The sequence below is a fragment of the Pelobates fuscus genome, chromosome 6 (genome assembly GCF_036172605.1).
Source record: "Pelobates fuscus isolate aPelFus1 chromosome 6, aPelFus1.pri, whole genome shotgun sequence".
Taxonomy (NCBI): domain Eukaryota; kingdom Metazoa; phylum Chordata; class Amphibia; order Anura; family Pelobatidae; genus Pelobates; species Pelobates fuscus.
Window position 1 is genome coordinate 62,458,686 of NC_086322.1, and position 24,093 is coordinate 62,482,778.

Genomic DNA, 24,093 nt, shown 5'->3' on the forward strand with positions numbered 1-24,093 from the left:
CGTTATGTGTTGGCAGGCTGGGATCCTGAAAATAGTAATTATTGAATATTTTCATATATAAACAAAATGCATCTAAAAAAAAAAACCAATCAAATAGTCACTTATCAGTTTCTATAAAGTGGCTGGTATAAAACAAAGTGTGATTTAGATTCCTCTATGAAGTAATCATTATTATTATAATATTTATACTAGGAGTGGAGTGTAATAACATGATTTGAGATAAGTGCTGCGATCCATGCATAACAAGATAAATCTTTCCCTTACGTTTCCTTTTATGTAACCAAATTATGCAGATAGATTAATTTACAGGATAGCATGTCTTGTTTCAGAAGGAAACACCTCACATGTCACATGACCTTAACCGGTAGCTTAAATAAATAGTATCCACAAAATACCAATCTCAACATCAACAGTGAAGAAGTGACTTGGGCTGTCCTTCTAGGCAGAGTTGCAACAAACAAAAGCCATATCTCAGCCTGGCCAAAAAAAAAAAAAAGATTAAGATGGGTAAAAGAACAGACACTGGACAAAAGATTCGAAAAAAAGTGTTATGGAGAGATGAATCTTTAAGGTTTTCAGATCAAAAGGAAGAACATTCGTGAGACTCAGCCAAAATGAAAGGATGCTGGAGGAGTGCTTGATGCCATCTGTCAAGCATGGTGGAGGCAATGTGATGGTCTTGGGTTGCTGTGGTGTTGGGAATTTACACAGGGTAAAAGTGTCCTTGAAGAAGGAAGGCTATCACTCCATGCTGCATTGCCATGCTATACCCTTTGGCTGGTGCTTGATTGAAGCCAATTTCCTCCTACAATAGGACAAGAGCCCAAAGCACAGTTTTATACTATGCAAGAACTATTCAGGTAAGACACAGTCAACTAGTATTCTGTCTTTAATGGACTGGCCTGCACAGTCACCAGACCTCAATCCGATTGAGCTCTCGTGGAAGCAGCTTGACTGTATGGTATAGGAAAAAAGGAATATATATATAACACACGTGCTCTCCAGTGGTAAAAAATATAAAATTAAATTACCAGAATGTAGAAATGTAAGAAGAACCTTCTATTCTTCTTTATACAAATGCAAAAAATACAATCTACAAATAAACATAAAAGAACATAGTGTAGTTGGTTTAAAACACCATATAATGCGCTAATAAGATTGCACTCACAGAATGGAAGCGCAGTGTAGGCGTATAACAATCTTTTAAGGACTTGACTGTATGGTATGTTTGTAAAAATGTATGACTGTATGTAAGGAGGTGCTTCATAAAGCATGGAGTGAAATCTCTTCAAATGACTCAACAAACTGATAACTGAAATGCCAGTGATCTGCAAGGCTATAATTACTCCGCATGGAGGTTCTTTGATGAAAGTTGGAAGGACACAATTATTTCATTTTTAATTATTTGTAACTTTGTCAATTACTATCTTTCCTATTCAAACTCATTTGATGTATGTTTTCATGGAAATTAAGGACATAAATCTGAGTGACCCCAAACTTTTTGAATGCCAGTGTGTATGCAACATCATTTGACAATCTGAAAATGATCAAATATATATAGGGTCAGATTTGGCTTGTTACACTGATTCCAATATTGGAATGTATTATTGGACATTAATCTCGTGTATTGATGTGTCATAGTGGCCATTGGCTTTTGTTTCTGGGAGTTGTAGTTTTTCATTAATTTATATTGTGGACTTTTTGCACACTCCATTGTATGCCTGCCTTCAGAATTGTGGAAATACTGAGATATGTAATATGATTTTATTTTCTTTACTATACACAGACACTCCTCACTTACCGACCGGGTTCCATTCCTACGACCCGGTTGTAGAATTAATTGGTCGGTAGGTGAGGAGTTAAGGGAAAATCTTCCCGAACATAGAATAGAGGGATTCCCTGCTCTCGTGCGTTCGTCTATGTTCGGGGAAGTTTCCCCAAACATAGACATGTGCACCAGAGCAGGGAATCCCCACGACGGCTCGCACTTACGCTGGATAATACGTGCGAGCCATCGTAAAACAGGTAGGTCGATAAATGAGGAATGAATATATATGTGTGTGTATATATATATATATATATATATATATATATATATATATATATATATAGTATCATGCTCTTTTACCATATATAACACATCTTTTTAATAGTTCAGATGGTGAATATAACACATAAACCAAAATGGTAAGCTCTGTTTATTATATTTTACAATCAAAAATATATTAATAAAAGAAAAAAAAATATGCTATAGAGACAAAGATGCTTTCTGTCTGATCAGTCTGGGTGGGTGTGTCAAATAACAGTATTGGCCTCTGGTATCTCTGTGTCCTCTTCCGTCGATAAGTTTTATAGGGGTAGTCTTGTAGAAGTCAATCATTTCCTCCACAGAATAAAATTTCTGCAAAATATCAATAGTATGTTAATTAAAACGAGTCTCTTATTAAAATGTTTTCCATTGGAGATGAGGGTTTAATGCAGTAGTGGTGCTCATTCTATTGCTTAATACTCAGATCTGAAAATACCACAAGAGATAACCCTTTATGTATGTGTGTGCTTGTGTGTCCGTGTGTGTGTGTATGCATGCATGTGTGTGTGTGTGTGTGTGTGTGTGTGTGTGTATATATATATATATAAATGCAGACAGCTCTTGCACTCTTCACTATTTGTAAAGTACCTGGTGCTCTGGTAGCTCATGCACAGCAATAGAAAAAATATACCAGCACTCCTAGGATTTTCAAATGAAGTTTTCCTTTTATTCCAAAGTACAATATCGACGTTTCAGCTCTCCCTCAGAGCTTTCATCAGGACATATACATATACATATATGTCCTGATGAAAGCTCTGAGGGAGAGCTGAAACGTCGATATTGTACTTTGGAATAAAAGGAAAACTTCATTTGAAAATCCTAGGAGTGCTGGTATATTTTTTCTATTGATATATATATATATATATATATATATAAAACTTTAATGGTAGTGTGGCACTCTGCCCATAGGTAAACAATCCCAAAAATACCAAGGTGCTGCACAGCACATTGAATACAAACCAAAAAACAAACTGAGAACACCCACTGGTTTTGAAGAAAATTAAAAATAAAATAAAAAGCAATGTGTATTTAAAAAAATATTGACACCAGTATTTGTGTATATAACGGTGTCATGGTGAATTTTAAGCACTTCTATTTGTTCCTTCATATCCGCTTCTGTTACCTCTATCTACTCTTCTTCATGTCATTGTACTAATTCTGACACACACAGGAATAGCTGCCATACACCCTTGATACAGGTTAAGCACTTATTGTTACTGATTATTTTGTGGCTTGCTAGGTAATTCTTTTTTTATAATAATGCATAAATTCATTTATATAAGTAAGGTAAGTATAGATTTCATTAGGTTATGTATAAGAAAGAAAACAAAGAACTTGGTGGTAAATCAACTTACTTCATTTCCTCTTAGACCTGTTCCAAGAGCGAATTGCTGACTCTCTTCCAAGTAGCGTATTTTGATATTATAGACTTTACCTCCATAATAAACTGATAAAACATGTGGTTCATTGTGTGTCCAATTTCCATTGTCTCTCACCAGGAATGTGCCATCCTGTTTAGAATTATATGTGTGAAAGACAAAAATATTTGTTTATTGTTAATGTACACCTGGTATACATTTTAGTTTTAACATTGAACTATGACATAGATAATTAGAAATGAATGCTCAAGCAAAATCACATTTTAACTTTAAAACAGTTATGTTAGTGTGTGCAGATAAACTCCCAGGATTATTAACTAAAGTGTAAATTGTCTGCAATCCAAAGTAAATTCACAGTGATTTTTACGTATTACACCAAAATAACTAAATCGGAAAATTTCCAAAGTCAACTGAATTCCCAACAATTAACACTTCTGGCAAAACCCTAATGCTGCTCCATAATAGAGAACCCAGGCTGTATTGCCTCTGGCATATATCCAGGTTGCTTATCGTTTATTTTTAAGACAGAAAATCTATACTTTAGAGTTACAGGGAAGATTGCAGTGGGTAGCTCAGAGAGTGTGAAATTAACCCCTTAAGTCCGGCGGACGTATATTTACGTCCTTTTAAAAGCGGCTCTAAACGCCGCAGGACGTAAATATACGCCCACCGTTTTTTTTTTAACTTACCCGGTCGCCGGTGGTCCCACGCCGGCGATCGCGGTTGGGGGGACTCCCAGGGAGCCCCCCCGCGGCAGATCTGCCTCCTCCGGTCCCTCCCGGTCATGTGAGAGTGAGGTCCTTGCGAGGACCTCACAATCACATGGCCGGTATAGCTGGCTCAGGCATTGCCAGCAGGGGGACCAACTGTAATGACAGTTGGTCCCCCTGCTGGCTGAAAATAAAATAAAATAAAGTTAAAAGTGTAAAAAAAATATATATATATATACTTAGATCATATATATATATTATATATATATGATCTAAGTATATATATATACACATATACACACATACACATACACCGTCTAGGTGTATTTTAATATTAATATATATATAATTATATATATATATTAATATCAAATTACACGTAGACTGATACTGATTAAATATATATATATATAATTGTTATATATATATTTATAAATAATATAAAAAAAAATATGTAAATACGTAAAAAAATTAAATAAAAAAAATAATTAAAAATAAAATATTAAAAAATATATAGATGTGTTTTATTTCGTTCTAACTGTATTGTGATATTAATATATATATATTTATATCAAAATACACGTAGAACGAAATAATATATATATCTATATACATAAATATATACGTATATATCACTATATATATACCTATATATAAATAAAAATATTTAAAAAAAAAAAATATATATATATATATATACGTATATATACACATATGTATATATATATACATATATTAATTCTACACATATATTTATGTAATAATTTTACATAATTAGGTATCCTAATTAATGACAATTAGCGGGACCTGCCTGACAACCCATGCCGAAAGTATAAGGAATTTAATTTGCTAGCACTATATTTAACCCTATAACTTTCCAAGACACCATAAAACCTGTACATGGGGGGTACTGTTTTACTTGGGAGACTTCGCTGAACACAAATATTAGTGTTTCAAAACAGTAAAATGTATTACAACGATGATATCGCCAGTAAAAGTGACGTTTTTTGCATTTTTCACGCACAAACAGCACTTACACGGACGATATTACTGCTGCAATACTTTTTACTGTTTTGAAACACAAATATTTGTGTTCAGCGAAGTCTCCCGAGTACAACAATACCCCTCATGTACAGGTTTTATGGTGTTTTCAAAAATTACAGCGTCAAATATAAGGCTTGTGTTTCATTTTTTTCACATTAAAATTCGCCAGATTGCTTACGTTGCCTTTATGACCCTATGGTAGCCCAAGAATGAAGATTACCCCTATGATGACATACTATTTGCAATAGTAGACAACCCAAGGTATTGCAAATGGGGTATGTCCAGTCTTTTTTAGTAGCCATTTGGTCACAAACACTGGCCAAAATTGGCGTTTTTTGCATTTTTCACACACAAACAAATACTAACGCTAACTTTGGCCAGTGTTTGTGACCAAATGGCTACTAAAAAAGACTGGACATACCCCATTTGCAATACCTTGGGTCGTCTACTATTGCAAATGGTATGCCATTATGGGTGTAAATTTATTTCCTGGGCTACTATACAGTCTCAAAGGCAACGTAACCAATCTGACAAATTTCAATTTCAAATGTAACACGCTATATTTGACCCTGTAACTTCCCAAAACACCATAAAACCTGTACATAGGGGGTACTGTTTTACACGTGAGACTTTGCTGAATACAAATATGTGTATTTTATTGCAGTTAAAGCAAACAGTATTATGACATTGACAGTTAAAATGTCATGTAGAACTAAAAAAAATAAAAAAAAATCTTATTTTCTCCCATGTTTTTCATATTAAATTATGTTTCATAGCTAAATATTTGATATTAAATGAAAGCCCTGTTTCCCCTGAATAAAATGATATATAATAAGGGGGGGTGCATTTAATATGAAAGAGGTGAATTACGGTTTGACAGACATATAGCGCAAATGCCAGGTTTTGTTTACATTTTGTTTCGTTCACAACTTGTACATTTGGCTGCGGTGTTAAGGGGTTAAGGACTATGCAGCATTGTTTTGTTGTGGAGAACATTTTGTTCTTATCTAGTACAACAGTGGACAAGAATTAGGTGCCCTAATTACGATAAAACGTAGCTTTTATTGTTTTCAATGCAAATAAATAAATGAAAAGGGAAAGTATTCAATTATAGTGGTGCATAAGTGCTCAAAGTGAAGATTAGGAACAAAGTCTATATACAATTGGTTAAGTTATCCTGTCCAGTGTCTACGTTTCACTGGCTGATCAGTCAAAAACACCAGCAGGCAGTTTTCCTCCCCTTGACATTAATCTGTACTGCAGGAGATCTGATTAATAGTCCAGTCTGGTCATTCTTTAGGACCTATTCGATATAGTAAGTATAGTTGCCCTGCAGACACAGTTATAGCACCATTTTATCCCAGCACACTGTCGATCCCCAGAGGGATATGGCAATACAATAAAGGCAATAACTTGATAGGCTATGTCTGGGCTAAGTCTATTTCTTCTCATATAATCCTTCTCTATACACTATAGGTCTTTGATGTGTAAAATATACTTTCTCTGAAATTAGCAAATACGTACAAGAAAAACTGACAGCAGACCTTATTAAACAAGCAAATAAAGAATATGTACAGGCACTCTTCCATCCAAATAGGTGCTGGATATCTAGGTAGCCCACTCTTGGTACCTCAAAGTTATATACACAAAAACATTTGATACCACACTCTTGTATATTTGATACAAATGTATTATACTGAGCAAATGCTTCAAAAAAAGGCAAATTTTTATTCAATATATCATGTCTCGAGATGAATAATCTCTTAAAACAATGTAATCCTACAATAAATCATATACATCCCATTCCACCACAACCACTGTAGTTATTATAAATACACTAAACATGAAATAAATATACCCCAATATAATCCGACAATGTCAGTAGTACTAGTGCTTATTAGCACTGTTTAGTAGAGGACCCCCTATGCTATGCACCCCACCGACGGCTAAGGAGACCCTCTATTTCAACCAGTGGATACAGGTGGACTCGCCAGGAAGCACTTAAGGAGTATTTCTTCTACTTTCACAGACCTGGAATAACTACAGTCTCTTATTACCTTATCCTCCACAACACAGACATCAGCTAGAATATTGGTGAGATCTAACCATATATTATTCTAATGGGACATATACCATTGACAATTGGTGTGTACACACTGGGACTGTAAATTTTTTCTTTTTTCAATTTTTATATTTTTTCATTTTTTTTGCAATATTTTTTTTATTTTTTCATTCATTTTTTTCTGTTTCTCTTCGGACGGACTTATGTTTATTCCCATTACCAGTAATAATATTTTTGGAGTGAATAGAGGGTCCTCTACTAAACGGTGCTAATAAGCACTAGTACTACTGACATTGTCGGATTATATTGAGGTATATTTATTTCATGTTTAGTGTATTTATAATAACTACGGTGGTTATGGTGGAATGGGATGTATTTGATTTATTGTAGGAATTACATAGTTTTAAGAGATTATTCATCTCGAGACATGATATATTGAATAAAAATTAGCCTTTTGTTGAAGCATTTGCTCAGTATAATACATTTGTATCAAATATACAAGAGTGCGGTATCATATTTTTTTTTGCTTATTAAACAAGCACAGACTTAAATGTATTATCAAACAATCTAGGCATAACAGTGTATTACCACAAACAATCAAGAACTTGGTTACCACAACCTAGGAAACCATATTAAGAGTATATAGATACATGGTTAGACAATACAGTTTACCGAATGAACACAGATTTAAACATTTAACCTAAGCATGATTTTACATTAGGATTAAAAATAACTGTTACCACAACCCAGACAACGTTATCAAGGGCATATCGATACACTGTTTTTAACTGATCTGCCAGTGAAACGTAGACACTGGACAGAATAACTTAACCAATTGTATATAGACTTTGTTCCTTATCTTCACCTTGAGCACTTATGTACCACTATAATTGAATACTTTCCTTTTTTATTTATTTATTTGCATTGAAAACAATAAAAGTTAAGTTTTATTGTAATAAGGGCACTTAATTCTTGTCTCCTTATATAAACTTCTCCAGTTACCTGGATTACCCCCAGAAAGAGTGTTACCCTTAATCTTCCACCTTTTTCTAAATTGGATATTATCTAGAACACATATACAAAGGATGCATACATGTAATACAGAATGCCGATTCTTGTCTGTGTGTGTCTGTTAAGTAGTTTGTTTGTGTGTTTGTCATTGAGTGTGTGTGTATGTGTGCTTGTCACTGAGAGTGTACGTGTATTTGCCAGTGAGTGTGTATGTGTCATGATCTTGTGCAGGTCAGGGATGAGACTGAAACTGGGGTTGATTTCAGGGTCTTTATTTTTTATCTTAGACATTCTTGTAAGAAAAGGATATCCTATTATTGTAGTTATAGGAATTAAAGATAGTGAACAGAACGTCTAAATATACAGGGAATTAAGTAGCCTAAGAAATAAAGAATTTAGACAACAAGCCCAAAGTGGAAATAAGGTAAACCTATAAAAGAAGTTATAGATAGGATAATTGAATATAAGCCTATAAGAGAGATTATAGGTACCAAATATAGGGATAATAGGAAACAGGAGTTAGGCAATATGCCCAAGAACAGGATATAAAGAAATAACTAAAGAGAATTAGACAGATATAATATGAATACTTAAATAGTGTTGTAGTTGTTCAGTCTTTTTGGATAGGAGGTTATATATTAGTAGTAGGTCATTTGTGATAGATGCAAAGTAAATTAAAGTTCAGTGTTGATTTAAGCACGTTGGATGTTCAGCAGGAATATAGGGAGTTCAGGCTGGTTTGCTGCAGGTTTGTAGAACAGGCAGGAATGTAGAATTGTACAGGTAAGTTTGGAGCAGGTTGGTGAGTATAGCAGGTTATGAAGCCAATAAGGAAAATCCTCAGGTTAAAGGATTACTATAGGGTCAGGAAAACAAACATGTATTCCTGACCATATAGTGTTAACACCACCAACCCTCCACCCTCGGCCCATCATGCCTCCATAAATATAGTAAAAATCTTACTGTATTCAAGCCTGAAGCTGTAAATCTGCATGCTGTTAGACTCAGAAAAACAAGCAGTCTGCTGACATGTGGTAGCCTGATCCAATCACAGCTACCCCATAGGATTGGCTGAGACTGACAAAGAGGCAGATCAGGGGCAGAGCCAGCATGATTCAAACACAGCCCTCGCCAATCAGCATCTCCTCATAGAGATGAATTGAATCAATGAATCTCTATGAGGAAAGTTCAGTGTCTGCATGCAGTGGGAGGAAATACTGAATCACAGGATGCTCGTACACAGCAGATCTGAGTGGATGGAGGCATATTATGCCTCCATCAACTATCCGAAGTCCCTCTGGTTCACTCTGAGTGACTGCAACTGGAGGTGTTCCTAGCTTTCAATGTAAACACTGTATTTTCTCAGAAAATACAGTGTTTACATGAGAAAGGCTGCAGGGAGCTATAGTTCTCACCTGAACAACCTAATTAAGCTGAAGTTGTTCAAGTGACTATAGTGTCCCTTTAACCCCTTAACCCCTTAACGACGAGTGACGGACGAGGTCCGTCACTCAGGGGAATGCGTTAATGACGAGTGACGGACCTCGTCCGTCACCCGTTAAAATTAACCCCAGATCGCCGCAATCGCGGCGATCGTGGGGTTAATGGTGCTCCGGTCTGCCTCTGCATTAGAGGCAGACCGGGAGCACCGGATCGGGCTGCCCCAGTACATGTGCCCGCTCTGACAGCATGTCTGAGCGGGCACATGTGCTCTCTATACTCACCTCCGCCTCCCTGCACTTCCTGGTTCTGTGTGAAGTGCAGGGAGACGGATCTTCAGTGATCCTGCCCCCTGGTGGAAAAAAAAAAATAGTAAAATTAAAATCCCACCCCCCTTTACCCCCCCTTTACCCATTTTAATAAAAAATTAACCCCTTCCCTGCCAATTGATCACTGACTACAGTGATCAATTGGCAGGGATTACATTTTACTAAGATCTGATTTTTTTTTTAACCCCTGAGGGTTAATTCTTTTTTTTTTAACCCTCAGGGGTTCAATTTATTTTATTAATTAATTTAAATATTTTAAAATTATAAATTTAGCTAGCTGGGGAGGGTGGAAGTTAGTGGGGAATTGGGGGATTTAGTATTACGCTAACTAGGGGTTAACGTTAAAAAAAGTTTAAAAATAAGCTTTAAAAAGTTACAAAATTAAGTTAAAAAAAGTTTTAATAACGTTTAAGTAAAAAATTAAAAAAAATAAACCCTTTACCCAGTCCAAATAAAAATTAACCCCTTCCCTGCCAGTCGATCACTGCCTACAGTGATCAAAATACAGATCACAGTATTATACTGTTATAATTTTTTTTTTTAACCCCTGACGATTAACTTTTATTTATTTTTTAACCCTCAGGGGTTAAAATTATTTAACTAACTAATTTAAATATTGTATAATTAAATATTTTGCTAGCTGGGGTGGGTGGGAGTTATGGGAAAATGGGGTGTTAGTGCTGCTTATTGCTAGTTAGGGGTTAACGTAAAAAAAAAAGCTTAAAAAAAAGTTTTACGAAAGTTTAGGAAACTTTCAAAAAATGAATAATCAAAACAAAAGTTTAAAAAATAGTTTAAAAAATAGTTTTAAAAAGTAAAAAAAGTTTTAAAAAGTAAAAAAATACATTTAATAACGCTCATTACCACTACACCTGGTACAAGCTAGCGGAAAAATGATCCCACGCTAAGGTTCAAAATATGCCTTTTGAAACACCCTGGGATGTCTTCTTTAAGAAATGGTATGGCTTTATGGGGTATTTGGTTTATATAGCCTGGTAAAATACTCTAAAATGGGACATGGGCACAGCGTAAAAATGTAAAGTTTGAAAAAAAATGGAATGGCTGTGTCCCAAATGTGCCCCTCCGATGTCCACATATACCTGGCAAAGGTACATACGGGGGTATTTTTGTACTCAGCAGACATAGCTGAGCAACATATGAAGTATTATACAGTGGTAGTACACATAAGGTTTGCAAAATATACTGTGCAAACTCACTTTGTGTGTCAAAAAGGCAGAAAAAACGCTTATTACCACTACACCTGGTACAAGCTAGCGGAAAAATGATCCCACGCTAAGGTTCAAAATATGCCTTTTGAAATACCCTGGGATGTCTTCTTTAAGAAATGGTATGGCTTTATGGGGTATTTGGATTATATAGCCTGGTAAAATACTCTAAAATGGGACATGGGCACAGCGTAAAAATTCAAAATTTGAAAAAAAATGGAATGGCTGTGTCCCAAATGTGCCCCTCCGATGTCCACATATACCTGGCAAAGGTACATACGGGGGTATTTTTGTACTCAGCAGACATAGCTGAGCAAAATATGAAGTATTATACAGTGGTAGTACACATATGGTTTGCAAAATATACTGTGCAAACTCACTTTGTGTGTCAAAAAGGCAGAAAAAAACGCTTATAACCACTACACCTGGTACACGCTAGCGGAAAAATGATCCCATGCGAAGGTTCAAAATATGCCTTTTGAAATACCCTGGGGTGTCTACTTTAAGAAATGGTAGGCATTTGTGGGGTAGTTTGAATTTAAAACCTGCAAAGATGCTTGGAAATTGCACATAGGCCTGGCGTCAAAATTCAAAGTTCGGTCAAAACTGATATGGCTTGGTCTCCTATATGGCACTGTAGCTTCACAAAATAGTGCCAAAGACATACAATGGGGGTGTCCTTTTACTCAGAAGACTTAGCTGAGCATAATTTGGGGGTTTTAACTTAGTGGCACACATGAAATATACAAAATGTCCAGCAAAAATGCAATCCGTATGTAAAAAATGCACAAAATTATTTTTTACCACATACTTTGGCATGTAATGGTAAAACAATGGGGGCATGTTAAGGCACAATATGCACCTTATGAGATACCCTGGAGTGTCTTCTTTTACAAATGGTAGGCCTTTGTGGGGTGTTTTTGAACACTCAAACTGTTATAATACCCCAAATGGAAGCATAGGCTCATTAAATCCGTCTCTCAAAATTCTACTGTGAATACTGAAAAGGACAGGTCTCCTGTATGGCACTGTAGCTTCACGAAATAGTGCCATAGACATACAATGGGGGTGTCCTTTTACTCAGAAGACTTAGCTGAGCATAATTTGGGGGGTTTGAACTTAGTGGCACACATGAAATATACAAAATGCCCAGCAAAAATGAAATCCGTATGTAAAATATGCACAAAATTATTTTTTACCACATACTTTGGCATGTAATGGTAAAGAAATGGGGGCATGTTAAGGCACAATATGCACCTTATGAGATACCCTGGAGTGTCTACTTTTACAAATGGTAGGCCTTTGTGGGGTTTTTTTGAACAGTCAAACTACTATAATACCCCAAATGGAAGCATAGGCTCATTAAATCCGTCTCTCAAAATTCTACTGTGAATACTGAAAAGGACAGGTCTCCTATATGGCACTGTAGCTTCACGAAATAGTGCCAAAGACATACAATGGGGGTACCGTTGTACTCAGCAGAAGTAACTGAGCACATAATAAAACTTTGTACAGGAATAGCACACACCAACTTTACAAAATACACATGAGAAGTTCTTTGTTATAAGTTTGTGTGCGAAAACCCCCCAAAAACACAATTTTACTCCAATATTTAGCAGAGGTTGGCGGTAAAATGGCTACGTAGAAAGTGTCAAAACAACCTTAGGTAAATAGCCTGTGGTGTCTACTTTATATAAATATATACTTTTGTGTGCCAATTTTGTTTTCTTTTATGGCTATTAGGCTTACAAGACAAACATACCAAATTCTAAAATCGCTCCACATAAAAAGTTTATTTTACTCCTTGTGCTTTGTGACCTGTAACTACCAAAAAAAACTTAAAATCCCAGACACATTATATATTCTGTAATTCAGAACAACTAAATGAATTTATTTTTAATTACTTTCCTTAACCTGCACTAATTATGTACACATTATTATTGCAAAAACTGTAAAAAAAACACACAAAAATTTTTTTGCATATTTCTGTATTTTTTTTATAATAAATTAGCATTTATATATATGTGTGTTACATCAAATTAAAGCCCTTTCTGTCCTTTAAAAAACGGTATATAATATGTGTCGGTGCAATAAATTAGTAAAATGCAAATTGCAGTTGAACGCAAAAAGCAAAAAATACCGTTGTCATTAAGTGAAAGACAAGCTTCTGAAGCTCTGTCCTTAACCCCTTAAGTCCGGAGGGCGTACTATTACGTCCTTTTAAAAGCGGCTCTAAACGCCGCCGGACGTAATAGTACGCCCTCCGTTTTTTAGTAACTTACCCGGTCGCTGGCGGTCCCACGCCGGCGATCGCGGTTCGGGGGACTCCCAGGGAGCCCCCCGCGGCACGTCCGCCCTCCAGGAGCCCTCCCGGCCATGTGAGAGTGAGGTCCTTGCGAGGACCTCACAATCACATGGCCGGTATAGCTGCCTGCTGCATTGCCAGCAGGGGGACCAACTGTAATGACAGTTGGTCCCCCTGCTGGCTGAAAATCAAATAAAAAATGTTTAAAACAGTGTAAAAAAAAAAAAATTATATACTTAGATCATATATATATATTATATATATATGATCTAAGTATATATATACACATATACATACACACACATACACCGTCTAGGTGTATTTTAATATTAATATATATATAATTATATATATATATTAATATCAAATTACACGTAGACTGATACTGATTAAATATATATATATATAATTATTGTTATATATATATTTATAAATAATATAAAAAAAATTAATATGTAAATACGTAAAAAAATTAAATAAAAAAAATAATTAAAAATAAAATATTAAAAAATATATAGATGTGTTTTATTTCGTTCTAACTGTATTCTGATATTAATATATATATATTTATATCAAAATACACTTATAACGAAATAATATATATATCTATATACATAAATATATACGTATATATCACTATATATATACCTATATATAAATAAAAATATAAAAAAAAAATATATATATATATATACGTATATATACACATATGTATATATATACATATATTAATTCTACACATATATTTATGTAATAATTTTACATAATTAGGTATCCTAATTAATTACAATTAGCGGGACCTGCCTGACCACCCATGCCGAAAGTATAGGGAATTTAATTTGCTAGCACTATATTTAACCCTATAACTTTCCAAGACACCATAAAACCTGTACATGGGGGGTACTGTTTTACTCGGGAGACTTCGCTGAACACAAATATTAGTGTTTCAAAACAGTAAAATGTATTACAACCATGATATCGCCAGTAAAAGTGACGTTTTTTGCATTTTTCACGCACAAACAGCACTTACAGGGACGATATTATTGCTGCAATACTTTTTACTGTTTTGAAACACAAATATTTGTGTTCAGCGAAGTCTCCTGAGTACAACAGTACCCCTCATGTACAGGTTTTATGGTGTTTTCAAAAATTACAGCGTCAAATATAAGGCTTGTGTTTAATTTTTTTCACATTAAAATTCGCCAGATTGCTTACGTTGCCTTTATGACCCTATGGTAGCCCAAGAATGAAAATTACCCCTATGATGGCATACCATTTGCAATAGTAGACAACCAAAGGTATTGCAAATGGGGTATGTCCAGTCTTTTTTAGTAGCCACTTAGTCACAAACACTGGCCAAAATTGGCGTTTTTTGCATTTTTCACACACAAACAAATACAAACGCTAACTTTGGCCAGTGTTTGTGACCAAATGGCTACTAAAAAAGACTGGACATCGCTTATTTGCAATACCTTGGATCGTCTACTATTGCAAATGGTATGCCATTATGGGTGTAAATTTATTTCCTGGGCTACTATACAGTCTCAAAGGCAACGTAACCAATCTGGCGAATTTCAATTTCAAATGTAACACGCTATATTTGACCCTGTAACTTCCCAAAACACCATAAAACCTGTACATAGGGGGTACTGTTTTACACGTGAGACTTTGCTGAATACAAATATGTGTATTTTATTGCAGTAAAAGCAAACAGTATTATGACATTGACAGTTAAAATGTCATGAAGAACGAAAAAAATAAAAAAAAATCTTATTTTCTCCCATTTTTTTCATATTAAATTATGTTTCATAGCCAAATATTTGATATTAAATGAAAGCCCTGTTTCCCCTGAATAAAATGATATATAATAAGGGGGGGTGCATTTAATATGAAAGAGGTGAATTACGGTTGGACAGACATATAGCGCAAATGCCAGGTTTTGTTTACGTTTTGTTTCGTTCACAACTTGTACATTTGGCTGCGGTGTTAAGGGGTTAAAGGACCACTCTAGTGCCAGGAAAGCATACTCGTTTTCCTGGCACTAGAGTGCCCTGAGGGTGCCCCCACCCTCAGGGACCCCCTCCCGCCCGGCTCTGGAAAGGGGAAAAGGGTTAAAACTTACCTTTTTCCTGCGCTGGGCGGAGAGCTCTCCTCCTCCTCTCCGCCTCCGTTCCTCCCCGTCGGCTGAATGCGCACGCGCGGCAAGAGCTGCGCGCGCATTCAGCCGGTCGCATAGGAAAGCATTCATAATGCTTTCCTATGGACGCTTGCGTGCTCTCACTGTGATTTTCACAGTGAGAATCACGCAAGCGCCTCTAGCGGCTGTCAGTGAGACAGCCACTAGAGGAAAAAGGGGAAGGCTTAACTAATTGATAAACATAGCAGTTTCTCTGAAACTGCTATGTTTATAAAAAAAATTAGTTAACCCTAGCTGGACCTGGCACCCATACCACTTCATTAAGCTGAAGTGGTCTGGGTGCCTAGAGTGGTCCTTTAAGGGGTTAAGGACCGGACTTTTTTTGCGATGTTGTACATTTGCGACCAGGCATCTTTTTGACACTTTTGTGGTGTTTGTGTTTAGCTGTAATTTTCCGCTCTTTCATTTACTGTTCCCATACAAATTATATATTGTTTTTTTCAGGACAAAAGGTGCTTTCTTTACATACCATTATTTATATAATCTCATGTAATTTAATTTTAAAAAAATGAAAAATATGATAAAAAATTGAAAAAAATACACGTTTTTTGAATTTTATGTGAAAAATCTTTTACTCATCTACAAAAGCGAATGAAAAAAACTGCTAAATAGATTCAAAATGTTGTCCTGAGTTCAAAAATACCCAGTGTTTACATGCTTTTTGCTATTTTTTTGCATGTTATAGGGCTATAAGTACAAGTAGGATATTGCGGTTTCAAAACATACATTTTTAAAATGTATCAATAGTGACATTGTAACACTATTATCTGTAATAAATCTCTGAATAACACCCCACATGTACATATTTTTTTAAAAGTAGACAACCCAGGGTATTCAATATGGGGTATGTCCAGACTTTTTTAGTAGCCACTTAGTCGCAAACACTGGCCAAAGTTAGCGTTCATATTTGTTTGTGTGTGAAAAAAGTAAAAAACTAAATTGAACGCTAATTTTGGCCAGTGTTTGTGACTAAGTGATTACTAAAAAAGACTGGACTTACCCCATTTGCAATACCTTGGGTTGTCTTCTTTTGCAAATGGTATGCCATCATGGGGGTAATTCTCATTCCTGGGCTACTATACGCTCTCAAAGGCAACGTAACCAACCTGGCCATTTTCAATGTAAAAATATTTGTCCCATATATTTGACTCTGTAACTTTCAAAAACGCTATAAAACCTGTACATGGGGGGTCCTGTTCTACTCAGGAGACTTTGCTGAACACAAATATTAGTGTTTCAAAACTGGAAAATGTATCTCAACAATTATATCATCAGTAAAAGTGCTGTTTGTGTGTGAAAAATGCAAAAAAAAAGTCACTTATTTATGAAACATAATTTAAAATGAATACAATCAAGTGTGAGAAATTAATACAATTTGTTCTGCGTGGCATTTTATCTGTGGATGTCATAATACTGTTTTTACTGCAATAAAACACACATATTTGTATGCTGTGATGTCCCACATGTTCAACTATGCCACATCATGTGCAGATTTCTTGGAGTTTTGGAAAGTTACATGGTCAAATAAAGAGCTTGCCCATTTCAGTTTTTACACTTTGAAATTTGCCAGATTGGTTTGCTGGTTTGCCCACACAAATATAATTATCGTAATACACTTTACTGTTTTAACCCGTTAACGCCGTTACGGCGTTCCATGCCGTCATCATTATAATGGGATTTAAAGCCGTTGCGGCGGCATGGAACGCCGTAACGGCTTTGAGCCCCAGGAGGTAAGTTATACTTACCTCCGCCGCGATCCTCTTCTGGGGGGCTGCCTGACAGCCCAGGCAGCCCTCCCACGGCAAATGAGGCCCCCGGGGGCCATGTGATCGCTCTCAAAGAGCGATCACATGGCCCCCTATAGCTGGCTATGGATCTGCCTGCAGGGGGACTGTCTAAAATATCAGACAGTCCCCCTGCTGGTAAGAAAGTATAAAAAAAGAAATTAAACATGTTAAAAAATAAATTGAAAATATTTTTATATATATATAATATGTATATATATTATATATATAATATATATACATATTATATATATGTAACGTCATACAAAGTGTATTTTAATACTAATATAAGTATATATATTAGCATTAAAATACACTTAGAATGATGTTACATATATATAATATGTATATATATTATATATATAATAGATGTACATATATATATTATATATATATATGTATAATTAAAATAATAAATAAATAAAATAATAAAATAAATAAATAAAATATTGAAACAAAATTTAATATAAATTATATATTCATATGTAATTTCATTCTAACTGTATTTTGTTATTAATATATATATATTGGTAACAAAATACACTTAGAATGGCATTCTATATATATCTATCTATATATAAAATACAAATAACCGCAAATATATATATATAGATAAATACATATAATTACATAAAAAATTACATTAGTATACACGTAGAATTTAAATACATATATATGTATATATATTAAAATTCTACATGTATATTTAAATAATCTTTTAACATAATTATGTGATTTGATTAATTAAAATTTGATTGACATGCCTGACAACACAGGGAGAAAGTGCAGAGAATTTAATTTGCAAGCACTATATTTGACCCTGTAATACTCCACGACACCATAAAACCTGTACATAGGGGGTACTGTTTTACTCGGGAGACTTCGCTGAACTCAAATATTAGTGTTTCAAACTGGTAAATTATATTACAACGATGATATTTTAAGTAAAAGTGACGTTTTTTGCATTTTTAACAAAAACAAACGGCACTTTTATGGACTATATTATTGTTGTAATATGTTTTACCGTTTTAAAACACTAATATTTGTGTTTAGTGAAGTCTCCCGAGAATAACAGTACCCCCCATGTACAGGTTTTATGGTGTTTTGGAAAGTTAGAGAGTCACATATAAGGCTTGCGTTTCATTTTTTTCACATTGAAATTTGCTAGATTGGTTATGTTGCCTTTGAGAGCGTATGGTAGCCCAGGAATGAGAATTACCCCCATGATGGCATACCATTTGCAAAAGTAGACAACCCGAGGTATTGCAAGTGGGGTATGTCCAGTCTTTCTTAGTAGCCACTTAGTCACAAACACTGGCCAAATATTCGTTTTTTGCTTTTTTCACACAAAAACAAATATGAACGCTAACTTTGGCCAGTGTTTGTGACTAAGTGGCTACTAACAAAGACTAAACATACCCCACTTTCAATACCTTGGCTTGTCTACTTTTTCAAATGGTATGCCATTATGGGGGTAATTCTCATTCCTGGGCTACCACACCGTCTCAAAGGTAACATTACTAATCTGGCAAATTTCAATTTGAAAATGGAACGTTCTATATTTGACCCTGTAACTTTCCAAAACAACATAAAACCTGTTAATGGGGGGTACTGTTGTACTCGTGAGACATCGCTGATTACAAATATGTGCATTTTGTTGCAGTAAAACCTAACAGTATTATGACATTTACAGCTAAAATGTGAGGCGGAACTACACATTTTTAAAAAATAAATAAATTTCTCACAGTTTTTTTTATTTTATTCATAATAAATTATATTCCATATATGAATAGTTAATGGTAAATTAAAGCCCTGTTTCTCCTGAACAAAATGATATATAATAAGTGTGGGTGCATATAATATGAAAGAGGGGAACTACGGGTGAACAGACATATAGCGCAAATTCCAGTTTTTGTTTACGTTTTGTTTTGATCAGAACGTGCACTATTGACTCCGTCCTGAAGGGGTTAAAACACTCATATTATGTTCAGTGAAGTCTCCAGAGTACAACTGTATCACCTATGTACAGGGTTTTGAGGTTTTGGAAAGTTACAGGGTCAAATATAGAGCTTGCAAATCAAAACCTATCAGAAATTTCTGTCTCAGTTGTCAGGCAGGTCACCTAATATATACTTAATAAAATAATATAATTCTATATAATATATAAATATATTGAGAATTACAGATAGAGATTGTAACCGTATTAGTCCAGTGATGTAGATGTAAAAAACAGATAAAATTCATATCATGTAATACCTTTTTTATTGGACTAAAATAATTTTTTAATGACAAGCTTTCGGGAGAACCTCCCTTTCTCAAGTCTGAAGCATTTCTCAGCAAAGACGACACATAGAATTCAAAATTGAGTTGTGATACAGGGGTTAAAGCGACATAAGTGCAGATGTTACATATTTTTGAGAATTACATATTTTTATATAGACATTAATGGCTGTGTGTTGAGGTATTTTGAGGGGACAGCAAATTTGCACTGTTATACAGACTGTACACTTACTACTTTACATTGTAGCAGAGTGTCGTTTCTTCAGTGTTGTCACATAAAAAGATCTAATAAAATATTTACAAAAAATGTGAGGGGTGTACTGACTTTTGTGAGATACTGTATAAAGTCTCTGTAGCTGGTGTGCTATGCGGTGTTATAAGTGACCTTATAAAAAAAATTCTTCAACACCAGAATGGCAGTCAGGTCTCACCTTAGATCAAGAACCTGTTACCCCACATGTTAAAAATGATAGCCATGAATTTTATTTTTTGTAAAAAGTCATCCACTTGCTGTTCAGACTCTGATAAAATCACCTCCTCAGGCAGAGAATTACACGTGACCTGCGGCTGTGAGGCCGGTTGGATGTACTTTCCAAATTCTTTGAAACGCCTTTGGGGACTGCTTATGGTAGAGAAATTAACATTTAATAATGGGCAACAGCTCTGGTGGACATTCCTGCAGCCAATTGCCCGCTCCCTAAAAACTTGCAACATCTGTGGCATTGTGCTGTGTGATAAAACTACACATTTTAGAGTGGCCTTTTATTGTGGCCAGCCTAAGGCACACCTGTGCAATAATCATGCTGTCTAATCAGCATCTTGATATGCCACACCTGTGAGGTGGATGGATCATCTCGGTAAAGGAGAAGTGCTCACTAACACAGATTTAGACAGATTTGTGAACAATATTTGAGAGAAATAGACCTTTTGTGTACATAGAAAAAGTCTTAGATCTTTGAGTTTCAGCCCATGAAAAATGGGGGCAAACACAAAAGTGCTGCGTTTATAATTTTGTTCAGTGTAGATAAAAATATACATATTCTTAGATAAACAAATGAACACTACTCCGTAATATATTTGAAACTGGCACTGTACATTTAGTATATAAATAAAGCTGTTGATAAGAAAAGGAATGCCCTAATATTTTTTTAAAGCATTACATTTTATCATAAATCAAAACAAGGTAAAACAAGATGTATAAATCATTTGCAAACAAATGAAAAAAAGTATGAAAACATTATAATAAAAATGTTATTTTTCTACAAGAAAAAAAAGAAAGGTGTAAAAATGCATACATCTGAATAGGTATATTTTAGAAAATCATTAGACTTGTGGTTTAAAAACCTCATCTTCAAGGCACAACTGTCCACGATTTAAGCATTTTCCACATCTATACCATTTAGAATACGGATGAAACCTAGACCATTCGTGTTCCTTGGGAATTGGGTAGGGTAAAAACATGGAAACAATCACTAACAGGGTTATTTCTAAAGTGAATTCAAAGCAAATTTCAAATTTAAGGTACAAAACTTTAAGGTCAACTATGATTTCAGTTCCACTACTTTGTCCTTAAATGTGAAATTCACTTCAAATTCACTTTGAATTTGTCACTTTAGTAAAGAACCCTGTAAGAATTAACAGTGTATTAATATCACATTGTAAGGTAGATTTAGTGAGAATTACTGCACTCTATTTTATGAAATACAGATCCCAAACTAAAATTGTATCTGTGCCATGCAGACTATATTGTTTGTTAGCATTTAGTTATACTCCGTCAATGAAATATTACATACTGACCTAGAGAATTAACTTCACAAATAAGTGCAACTGTAATTTTTAACATATTCTTATTGCGCAATATGAAAACGTTTAAAATAATAGACCATATTACCAATGAAAAAGCTTTTATTTTAAATATTAATTCTTGAAATAACATCTTACTTTGTTGTCCTGGTATAACACACACTCTGCTTTTAGACGATCATATTCTCTGACGTACCAGGTGCAATTCGTTGAGTCCTACAATGTAAAATGTGTTTTTGTTTAAGAAATATAAATGCAATAAAGTGTTTTTTTTTTTTTTTTAAATGAGAGCTTATATAATAAGTGATCACTCACTTTTAATATTGTATTGTATTGATATTATTATTATTATTATTATTATTATTGAATCAATTCAAACACTTGAATTGCTTAGACAATAAGCAACCAGAACGATTACAGCTCAAATTGAAAAGGAATATATCCTGGGCTGAGAAATTTAATAGGATTACATGTGTTTCATCTCCATCTCACTTTAAGAGAGTGCTCCTAATCTCAGCTCGTTACCTGTATAAAAGACACCCGGGAGCCAGAAATCTTGCTGATTGATAGGGGATCAAATACTTATTTTACTCATTGACAGGCAAATCAATTTATAACTTTTTTGACATGCGTTTTTCTAGAATTTATTTTGTTATTCTGTCTGTCACTGTTAAAATACACCTACCATTAAAATTATGGACTGATCATTTCTTTGTCATTGGACAAACGTTCAAAATCAGCAGGGGATCAAATACTTTTTTCCCCTCACTGTATGTTTTTTAACTGTCTCCATAAATTGAACTTTAATCACACAAAGAATGCTCCTGTAGGGTTTAACCCCTTAATGACGAGTGACGGACGAGGTCTGTCACTCAGGGGATTGCCATAACGACGAGTGACTGACCTCGTATGTCACCCGTTAAAATTAACCCCTGCTAGTTAGGGGTTAACGGTAAAAAAAAAAGGAAGTTTAGGAAAGTTTAAAAAAATTAATAAGCAAAACAAAAGATTAAAAATAGTTTTAAAAAGTAAAAAAAGTAAAAAAATACATTTTAAAAATGCTCATTACCACTACACCTGGAACAAACTAGAGAAAAAAATATCCCACGCTAAGGTTCAAAATATGCCTTTTGAATTACCCCAGGGTGTATTCTTTAATAAATAGTATGTGTTTGTGGGGAAGTTTCAATAACCAACCATCTAAACTACTCCAAATTGGAACATGGACACAGCGTAAAACTTCAAAGTTAGAGAAAAACTGAATGGCTGCGTCTCAAATGTGCCCATTCAACAGGGCCGGCGCTACCTGTAAGGCGGACTAGGCAGCCGCCTAGGGCGCCCCTTGGGAAGGGGCGCCGCCAGGAGCGCCGGCCCCCCTAATGCTGCAGCCGCCCGAGCGCTCTGTAGAGAGCCTCAGGCGGCTGCAGCTTTGCCCGGGCTGGTGCGTCCATGAGGGCGCACCGCCCGGGCACAGCATGAGGAGAGGGAGGGGGCTGACAGGAGGGAAGCGCTCAGCGCTCCCTCCTGTCACTCCCTCTCTGTAGCGTGACCGAGCGCAGTATAGTCCGCCGGTACAGGGAGCATCTGTCTCCTGTACTCGGACGGACTAACAGGAAGTGAACACTGGTGTTCACTTCCTGTCAGTCCGCCGGGTACAGGAAACAAAAGCTCCCTGTACCCGCGGACCATGATACAGAGCTCGGCCACGCTACTATAGAGGTAGGGGAGGGTGGGGGGAATAAATAGAGAGGGGGGGGGAGATAAATAAATGGAGAGGGAGGGGAGGAGGAGAAATCAATGAAGAGGGAGGGGGGGAGAAATAAATGGAGAGGGGGAGGGAGGAGAAATAAATGGAGAGGGAGGGGAGGAGGAGAAATCAATGAAGAGGGGGGGGGAAATAAATGGACAGGGAAGGGGGAGAAATAAATGGACAGGGAGGGGGAGAAATAAATGGACAGGGAGGGGAGGAGGAGAAATCAATGAAGAGGGGGGGGAGAAAAAAAATGGACAGGGAGGGGGGAGAAATAAATGGACAGGGAGGGGGGAGAAATAAATGGACAGGGAGGGGGGGAAATAAATGGACAGGGAGGGGGGGAAATAAATGGACAGGGGGGGATAAATGGACAGGGAGGGGGGGAGGACAGGGAGGGGGGGAGGACAGGGAGGGGGGAATAAATGGACAGGCAGGGTGGGGGGAATAAATGGACAGACAGGGAAGGGGGAATAAATGGACAGGGAGGGGGGGGATAAATGGACAGGGCGGGAAATAAATGGACAGGGGGGGGAAATAAATGGACAGGGAGGGGGGGAAATAAATGGACAGGGAGGGGGAGGGAATAAATGGACAGGAGGGGGAGGGAATAAATGGACAGGGAGGGGGGGGATAAATGGACGGGGGGGATAAATGGACAGGAAGGGGGGGGAAATGGACAGG

General features: G+C 35.8%; 1 protein-coding gene across 2 annotated transcripts in view; it reads right to left on the reverse strand.

Annotated features, from left to right (window-relative positions):
* Positions 1-2,180: 2,180 nt before the first annotated feature.
* CLNK (cytokine dependent hematopoietic cell linker) overlaps positions 2,181-24,093 on the reverse strand; it is a 163,212-nt gene continuing 141,299 nt past the window's right edge. For both annotated transcript variants that reach the window (XM_063459874.1, XM_063459873.1), the window contains exons 10-12: positions 21,798-21,875; positions 3,445-3,600; positions 2,181-2,401 (exon numbers count right to left, since the gene is read on the reverse strand). In XM_063459874.1, coding sequence (XP_063315944.1) covers positions 2,249-2,401; positions 3,445-3,600; positions 21,798-21,875 — 387 coding nt within the window. In that variant the 3' untranslated portion in view covers positions 2,181-2,248. The remainder of the gene's footprint in view (positions 2,402-3,444; positions 3,601-21,797; positions 21,876-24,093) is intronic.